This window comes from Papaver somniferum, chromosome 2 (assembly GCF_003573695.1).
Source record: "Papaver somniferum cultivar HN1 chromosome 2, ASM357369v1, whole genome shotgun sequence".
NCBI lineage: Eukaryota > Viridiplantae > Streptophyta > Magnoliopsida > Ranunculales > Papaveraceae > Papaver > Papaver somniferum.
Genome location: NC_039359.1, coordinates 120392549 through 120402469, shown reverse-complemented (window position 1 = coordinate 120402469; position 9921 = coordinate 120392549). Strand labels below are relative to the sequence as shown.

The following is a 9921-nucleotide window of genomic DNA, read 5'->3' as shown; positions in this document are numbered from 1 at the left end:
GGAATCCAAACTATTCCAAATGTGGAAAAAATATGGAATGTCAAGTCTAATGGCTTCCAAGTTGGGTTATTTCACATTATTTTCTGGAACCCAAATGAAAACGCTATTCCGACTACCCGTTGAATGCAATTCGAAATCGCGTGCAAAAATGGAAAAAAAAACGTTGTTTCGGATAACGTTTGGTGTTGTTCCAAATCGCGCCCAAAAAAGTGGTGAAGTACCATCATTTGTGGAGTAAAAGTGATATAAAACCTAAAAAAATATATACGTGGCAGATTTAACTGTTGATTCTTTGACTAAATGAACAAGCTAATATATTGAAGTTTTTTAAAAGGAACAAACATAACTAATATTGACCACGTGAACGCTCAGTGTAGAATAATAAACAAAAAGGAATACATTTATTTCTTTTTGCATTCTTCTGTTATAAGACTTGAGCTTTCATGATCAATTCAGAATGCTGAAGTGTCATGGAAGATTGAATTCTTCCATCATAAGAGTTGATCTTAGACTTGCTCGTTCATGATTTATTCCAAATTTATTCCAAATGCATATATGAGTTTCACAGTCAATTTGAAACTCGGAGATCTTCCACCATAAAACTTGCTCTTACACTTAATATTCCATATTTTTTTCCAAGCTAGGACTTCCCCTTACATTACTTGACACTCTATATTTCTTTCAGGAATTTCATGAAATCTTTTTATCTCATTATAATTCCTCTTGACCCACTTGTTCAAGAGGCCGGAAATTCAGGCATCCAAATATCAAATTATCTAAAAAAATAGAATAATTAATAAACAAAATTACATATGTAAGATTAAAGACTAAAAAGTTCATTGTTTTGGGTGCTGGATGCCACATAAATAGCCTTTGAAAAGTCAAATGACTTCAACTATGAAGCATTTTTAAATTTCCGGTTGCTAAACAATAGACAGTGCTTTTGGGGCACGCATCCAACCACCGGAGTCGGAGATGCTTATGTTATGAATCACTGGTCACTGGACTGGGTCTGCTTACGTCTTTTCTGCTCGTTTTTCCTGTAGACGTTTTTCGTTTCTGCTCAATTACGATTTTCTATTTGGATCTGGAACTCTCACAACTTCATTTTCAGTTTTATTACATTTATAATATTACGTACAACCTGCAATTTGAATCACTCTTTAGATCAGCGAATTTAGATTTTGTGTGTTTAATTTGGTGGGGAAATGGAGAATAGCTCCTCATTTCTTCCTTCTGCTTCTACTATCAATATGAAGAACGAGCAGCGAGGAAAATCGAAGTCCTTAAAAACTAGCAAAACATCAGTCGTCATGGCCTTCTTTTCTTGCTTTGCTTGGCTCTACGTTGCTGGCAGGTACTTTATAATGCAAGCCCTAGTTTCTTTATATAATGCCCTAGTTTCTTGAATCTGTCCTGATTGATTAATTGTTGCGTTAATTTTATCAGATTATGGCAAGATGCTGAGAATAGAATGGTACTTAACAGTCTTCTGCAAAAGAATTCCGGCAAGGTATGGTTGTGGGATGCTCAATTTCTTTAAAATTCCACTTCTTATTTGATAATCACGATTAGGTTATGATTTTTGTTAATGTTTATTATAGCCACCAAAAGTACTGGCAGTTGAAGATAAATTGATGATTCTTGGATGCAAGTAAGTTATACTGAGAGAAGATCTACATTTTCATATTTCTGGCTTTTGTTTATCTGGTTGTTGATTTGGATTTCTATTAGACAAACTTTAATCTTATTATTTAATAAATTGATTGATTACTCAGAGATTTAGCGAAGAGGATTGTGGAAGTTGAGATGGATTTGACGTTGGCAAGGAGTCAAGGGTATCTCAAGCGCCAGTCGCAGCAAAATGTTTCTGGCCAAAAAAAGCTTCTTGCTGTTATTGGAGTTTATACTGGTTTTGGAAGTCGCTTGAGGAGGAATGTTTTCAGAGGGTCTTGGATGCCAAAAGGTGAGTTCTAATTCTTGAATTTAGTTACTTTACCATCTTTAGAACTATGACATTGTTTTTCTGCACAAATCTATAGAACTGAAGCTATGAGATACTTTTCATGCTGTTTGTCTCGCTGGATTGATTTGGTATGGGAAATCGAGCTATGCCACTTTATTAAAAAGAGATGCAATAACTTGGATCTCATTTCTTAAAAGAACGTTTCGTTAGAATTTACTTTCAGATTCTGTGACAAACATGTACTGTTTAAATATTGGTAAATGGCTTCTGAAGGCAGTTTTTAGTGAAAAGAAGTTTGCATGTTTGATAGTTGAAGTGGGTTTTCCAATTCCAAGAACTGTTTTTAGTTCGAAATTACATTTGATGTTTGACAGCTTACTGTGCAGACTTCAGTAACATGGTCAATTGTTCTCTTATCATGGTGTTGGTATGTTGAATATATGTACATGTGGTAGTTGCTTGGGAACTCCTCTTCATGTCAGTTTAGCCGAGGTTCTCTGAGCTATGTCCAAGTTGAATGATAATTTTGCCATATAAAATGCATTGTGCCTATTGACAGAGTCTGCATAGTCCTGAGTAGAACATCTTGTCTGACTGGCATGACACAGTGGCACCTTTTTCTTGTTTCTATACTATTGAGACTACATTATAAGAGAGATAACCAGCATTCTTACAAAAAACATCTGTGAGCAATGTAGGTGAATGTATGTCAGAGAAATAGCCAGCATACTAACACGTCAAACTTCTAGTTGCTGCATCATGTGTTGCGTTTGTAGAATAATTTATATGGTACATAAATCTAGAACATCTACTTCTAATGTGATTGGCATGTCAGAAAATGATACCTTTTTTCTTGTTTGTTACTATTGAGACCACATTGTAGGAAGCAGCCAATGTTCAGACACAGCATATTTTGTTCATTTATATAGGTAAAAGGTTAATATAAGGGAAGGGAGAGAGCGAGAGAGTTAAGTGATTGTAACTTGTCTTCTCTGTGTAACTTGTGGGAACATGCTCAGACATGAGACACCTAGTTTCTATTATATTATGTGTTTATGTACGTATTCATTTTACCGTTACCGTGACTAATTTTAGCATGTAATTTATGCAAGTAAGGCTGCAGTTAGTTATGTCATGATATATTCAGACACAGACGTACAGTTTGAAAGTTCTTTTTCTCTTTACACCATTTGAACACCAAAATGAATTATTATACCTTAGTACTACATATCACAATTCACACCTATCTCCCCTTGATCTAAGCAGCATTGGCTTAGACAAAATCAAGACTTTTTTTTTCTTTTTCTGAGCAGAACCCTATGCTATCATCCTCTACGTTAGACATCTTTGGGGCTCGTCTCCCTTGAGCAAATTTACCAAGAACTATAAAGAGTGAGGAATAAGTTAAAAAGGATTCACATAAAGAGGATTGGTGTCAAGGACCAAGACACTCAAATGAAACCAAAGGCACCTCATTTAGCTTCCAAAAATGGAGAGAACAAAAAAATCAGAGAAGTATTATGTGAAACCCAATCTTGAGAAGCTTCAGCCATATCTTCTAAAGCATGTGATGCTGCACCTGTACAGAAATCGATTAAGAAGAAAAATTTAGAGCCAGGAATAAATAGAGAAGAATAAAGCTTAAAGGAAACATGATGAAAGTAAAGCAGTTTAGTGAAAATGTTTACGTTCAGTCATTCATTAACCAGAGGTGGTCTTCAGGGCTTGCTGCTGCATTGTAGTTAGTCCCAGTATAGTGATTAACATGGCTTAGTTATCTGTTGAATAAAACAAAATCTGTTTGGTTTTATACATTGGCAAGAACACCAACTTACTCTTGTTTAATAGTCTAGATGGCTTGAATAGTCAATGTGTTGGATTTAAAAGCAATCCTGATCACAATTTGCAGGTGATGCGTTAAGGAAACTCGAGGAAAAAGGAGTTGTCATCCGCTTTGTTATCGGTCGCAGTGCTAATCGAGGCGATAGCCTTGATCGAAATATTGATGAGGAAAATCGCAAAATGAAAGACTTCTTGATCCTTGTGAGTTGTTGATTCTGACTTTCTTTTACAAACGTATGGTTGTTCTCGGTTAATTTTCATGTGTTCCTTTTTAGGTCTATCTAAACCATTGATCATTTTATACATGACTGAAGGTATAGACAGTGTTCCTGGTATCTCGAAATAAGCAGCAGATAGGAATACATGTCTCTGATCTTAGTATGCACTGATAGAATATATAATAATTTAAAGGAACATGCTCTCACTGGTCTTGCTTGTGCAATACTTTGAGCTTGTAATTAGCTGCGGGACCGACATTGAGGAACTCCGGTCTACATATCACCAGAATTTAATTCCTATAGTGCATGTAGTTAACCTCAGGGTCAGCCACAGATCGCATTGGCTGACCGTCAAGTCACAATCGTGGCCATGTACTCGCATGTCTTACCTAATTACCCTCTTACATGAGATAAACAAGAAGTTAAAGGGAATGAGGATGGAAAAAAATGAAGTGATCAATATTGATAAGATCTGACTAAAGGGAGGAGAAAGAACTGAAGAAATCCAAATTAAACTAATCTAGGATGTAGAAATTGTCTTCTAAATCCTTAGTAATTCCAAATTTCTCTCTGAATCAAGAATTAGATGGAAAGATTAAAAAAAAAAAGAGAATCGAATCTATAGTGAAATTTGGTGAAGAAGAGAAAAGATAAATCAGGACTGTGATTTGAAGTAGAAAGAATAGAAGGAACAAGAAACATACCTGACGTATTGGTCCCTTTTTAACCCTATCCGGAACTCGGTTGAAGCTTGGTTTTGCTCACTGAGTTGTGACTCCAGTGGTCCTTAAATCCCCTGGGTCAGCACCTGAGTCACGAGTGACTTGGGTGTCAACCCCGAGTATGACCATGCTGCCATTATCCAACCGAACCTATTCAGATTAGAATCTCTTTTATATATTAATATCTTGGTTCGTCTCGGATGTCTTTCAAATTTTAATGATAATGATATGATTTGTCTTTTATCAAATTGTTTTAATTTCCTTGCCTTGGGTGCAAAAATACCATATACTTTCTTATCTGTAAATGCTTCTAGAATTTGAGATTGTTTTGCATGTGGTGATAACAAGGATGGTCATGAGGAAGCTCAAGAAGAATTTCCCAAGAAAGCAAAATTCTTCTTCAGTGCAGCTGTCGAAGTTTGGGATGCAGAGTTCTATGTGAAAGTTGATGACGAGATCAACCTTGACCTTGGTAAACTTCAATGTTTCTACTATAAAGAGAAGATGCTTAGAAAATTTTCATCTAGGTACTTAAATTTGTGTTGTGTCTGGATCTTTTATTCCCTGGTTTTGTTTCAATAGATGGGTTGATTGGAGTTCTTGAAAGCCGACGTGGTCAGAGTGGTGCTTATATTGGGTGCATGAAATCTGGGGACGTGATAAATGAAGTGTAAGTTTTTCTCTTTTTAGTTCAACTTTATGGTTATCTAATTTCTTGCTTTAAGTTTATAACTATTTCCTTGAACACTTGAACTGGGTATGGCTTCCATCAAAAAAACCCAATACCCAGGTCTGTCTCCATGTATTCTTAGATTTAGGATTTTATTCATTAGCGAAAAGCTAGAGTCGGTTTAGGATTATATTTGTGGTAGGAAGACAAGAGTCTTACTTTAATTGGTATTACCCTTGGCAGACCTAGGTACTGGGTTTGACAGGAACCATACTTCAAAAAGAATCAATACTGCTGTTAACATTTGTTCAAGTTTTGCACCCTCTACTCGTTTCAACAAGATAAGTCATGATAAATTATGTTTCATAAACCCTGCACGCCACCTGTTAAAAATTGCCTTTTCACTTTGCGTCCCATAGATTACCAATACCAGCTCTCTTGCATCGACTTGTTCATTCATTATTGGCATTTTGAATGTGAAGTTGCCTTCTTACACGTTGATTAATATAATGATTTCAGGGGGAAATCATGGTATGAACCTGAGTGGTGGAAATTTGGGGATGAAAAATCGTAAGTGTACCCGTATTACTGATTATTTGGTTATACTACATGTTCATCTGTATTTTGTTAACGCATGGACCCAACTTACTTTTTTTCTTATTCTATTTATTGTTTTAGTATGTAGATATAGATCACTTTCAAGTAAGTTTAGTGTTATTTCCATTCCGAAGCATTTCAGTTAGTTGTGACCAGAAAACGAGTAATTAAGGAAGGCTCTTTTGTCTTAATTAGCAATTTAGACATCGGTAAGGATCAAAATGAAGCTAAGACAAAAGAGCCTTCCTTAATTACTCGTTTAGTATTTTGATAACACTAAACGAGGATAAGTTATGAGATATTGATATCAACGATGAGTGAATCTTCAATTAGCAATTTAGTATTAATATTAGTTGAAACATAAACATTAATGTATTATTAATGTGACTGGTATGATATGTGATCCTTAGATCAACTCGTACATCAAACTATTTATGTAACAAAGTACCTTCACGAACACACTCTTGAACTAGGAAACTGCTGGAATAGAAAGCTCTGCCAAACCTAAACCTAATCTCATTCATATAATAGTAAACTTCTAAAAGTATTCATATGAGAATGACTATATAGTCCAAAACTTAATTGTTTTAGGGTTGTTAGCTTAGACTGAATAAAAGGTTTTTCCGTCTTAAACATACCTGTTAAATACCTTTGTTTTTTCTTGCTTAGTACTCTTAACAGGTGTATGAGCCATCCAGAAGGTGACACTGATGAAGACCGGAAGATGCAGTTTACTAATTTGAGGGGTCAGATGCATCTTCTGGAACTGCCTATTTGAAACCACTTTTAATCTCCAGATCATCTCAAACCTTTGATTCTCATAATCCTAGTGATTAATTTCCGTTCCGTGCCACCTTTTTCATCTTTATATTCACGTGATTTATCCAAAATCTTCTCACGCCCTCCTCTTGCTAGTGGGATTTTATGTCATCTGTAGGGATGATTTTTGTTCCTTTTTTTGGGACTGAATGACTAGTAGAACAAACAGGTTATGGTATCCACTGATAAGTCAGATAAAAATTTGGTTCCAGTGATCTATATGCTCAACACTTTTTTCTATGCTGTGAAGAATTGCCAAACTTTCTCGCATTTCTAGTAGTTAGATATCTTATTGAAACTGTATAATCATCAGCAAATAGGTGCTTTACCTATTTCTAGATTTTCTTAATATGTTTAGTACAACCTTCCATCTGCAGGTACTTCAGGCATGCTGCTGGACCTTTAATTATACTTACAAAAAACCTTGCTCAGTATATCAACATAAACAGGTTAGTCATGAAGGAAATGGGTATATAAATTGTGTTGTGTCTACAGCTGTTTTTAACGTGTTTTAGTTGTGAAATAGTAAACTTATAACATGTTTACAATCAATTATTTGTTGTCATTGTTCCCAACATATGTAGAAATAATGCCTTAGATCAGCCATTCGGGGGATAGTTATTAGTAGATCGACAGATTAGTGTATTTTGGGCGTAAAAATGAGAGTGAGTCTTCTGCCAAATAATATAAACTATTCAGACCATGGTTTTCATTCATTTCCATATGTTTTTCGCATTTGCAGTGCATCTTTGCAAACCTATGCCCATGATGATATATCAGTGGGATCTTGGATGATGGGCATTCAAGCCACATATATCGATGATAATCGTTTTTGCTGTAGCAGTTATAAACAAGGTGAGTCTATGTACATAGCGGCTTTTACACACAGTATTTTCCTAACGCTTGATATTTGTTACTTTACTGGTCAGTTAATTCTTAGTTCTTCTAAGTTTATTACTTCTTACCCACTTTTGGGCCTTACTAGGAATCCATTAAGATAACAAATATGAGGTGGTAGTTGTTTATTAATGTCGAACTAAGGGTAGTGTTTCTGGGGGGCTGGCTGGGGGTGGTGAACTCTGAATGGAGGAAATTATAAGAAAAACAAACCTAGGAAGCTCTGCCTTTCTGTAAAATGGTTGTCAAATGACACCTCTACAGCCAGTGAAACAAAAGTATTTAAGTATTCTCATCTGCCTCTTTTTTCCAGATAAAGTGTGTTCCCTTGCCTGAGTGGAGAGAACGCCTTCTCCCAAGTTTTCGTGTGTACTCCTCATTAACCCCAGCAGATATTTCCAATTAACAGTAGTCGTCTCCAAAAGATTATGGTCATGAAAACATGCTGCACACTTGTTAATGGTGAGTCAGTATGCAGTGGGACTTATCAACTGCCAACATTGCGCTTCTACTGCTAATATACGTCAACAGCAAATGTGGGGGGCCTAAACCACCCTAGTAGGTAAAATCACATTTTACCCTAGCAAATACGGGAATATTACTCTTCGATAGTATATCAGAGTGCTTGTTCTCAATTCATTTTGTGTGTGAATATATTTTTTGGCCCTTAGTATTTTTCAATTGCTTGTTGTGAGAATAGGCTATCCATATGAACTTCTTTGTAATGCAATTATGATAAAAAACAATTTGATTCTAGTTCCGATGAATCTATCAGAATATAAAATACAACGCTGTAGTGTGGTATTCTAGATCAGAGCAAGAAGATGAGAGGTTTTCTGTTTTGCATTGTCCAGAAATATTACACTGTGAATAGCAACTAAGAATGTCACATCAAGGACAAATCTAGACGATATATTAGGCCATTTATATTCTTCCATGATAATTGGGTTTTATGCCTTTAGATCGTGCTGTCCTAAAATTCAAAGAAACAAAGTTTCTCTATCTCAGAAAGGTAGGCTTGTTTCATGTGTAATTTGTATATGAAATTAGGGTTTAATCTGTGCCGTGTTTTTGTCTCTGATACGATATTGTTCACATTCATCTTGCTTCATTTTTTCGTGGGTAATAATTTTGATATTCAAATTGGCTTTGGCAAGAAAAATAATGGGTTACCATATCTTTTTGCGTTTGGCACGGAGGTAGTTTAGGGTGGAATTCGGTCAATAGGAAAGGGTGGAGTTGAATTCCAACGGTGTTTGGCATGTGTGGAATTGGAACTCCACGGAGTTGAAACTACATCCTTCAGTAGAAAATTAAGTGACACCTCCCCCATGAAATTTGAAACTATGTCCTTTCAACTTCACCGGTTGACCATATTGACATTTCAATTTTATTTTCTTTCTTTTCTTATTTAAACAATATTTTGATATTCAATATTTGAGTTCTTATAATTACAAATTTACTTTCGTAATCAATTTGTAATTTTATTTTCATTTTCTTTGTATTTTTAATTATTTATTTTTAATATTATTTTAAATGTTTTTAATAGTAATTTTTTATACCGTATTATAATCCATTTTTAAATATACATATGTATATATATATATAATTTTAATATATTTAATTTAATTCAAAATATCAAAAGAAATTATACTTAGATAATAGTATTAATTATTATATTTATTAATTTAATATATTATCTTTATATGTGTGTATAATTTATTTTTTCAATAAATAGTTTTTTATAATAATTTTAAAATTACATAAAAATTAGTTTTTCTTCTATATAAAAATGGTAAAATATTTTTTTATTATTAAAATACATCAGTATTGTTGATAAATGATTAATTTTATTTAAAAATATTTTTATCAAAATTCAAAAATTCAAATTGATTTATTGATAATAGTAAGTCATTTATTTTTTTATTCAAATATTAAAATAAATTATATTTATAGTATTAATATAAATTATATTTAGTATTAATTTAATAATAATGATACTATGAATATTATTATAAATATTTAATAGTATTTTATTTATATTATAATGTATATAAATTGATTATTAATATAATAATAATGATAATATATATTTTTTATAAAGGAAAATATTACAATTATTTATTATAATAATGCAGATTAAACAAAGCTTTTGGTTGGTAACCTAGCAACAAGCTGGGCTCCAACTCC

At 33.8% G+C, this 9921-nt stretch overlaps 1 protein-coding gene across 1 annotated transcript; it reads left to right on the top strand.

Annotated features, from left to right (window-relative positions):
• The first annotated feature begins 934 nt into the window (after positions 1-934).
• LOC113348961 (hydroxyproline O-galactosyltransferase HPGT3-like) lies at positions 935-8573 on the top strand. The gene is made up of 11 exons (XM_026592877.1): positions 935-1357; positions 1450-1513; positions 1605-1654; positions 1779-1966; positions 3876-4009; positions 5097-5220; positions 5331-5418; positions 5938-5988; positions 7212-7283; positions 7577-7689; positions 8045-8573. The coding sequence occupies exons 1-11, from the start codon at positions 1209-1211 to the stop codon at positions 8065-8067; spliced, it is 1056 nt and encodes a 351-aa protein (XP_026448662.1). The 5' UTR covers positions 935-1208; the 3' UTR covers positions 8068-8573.
• Positions 8574-9921: the final 1348 nt, after the last annotated feature.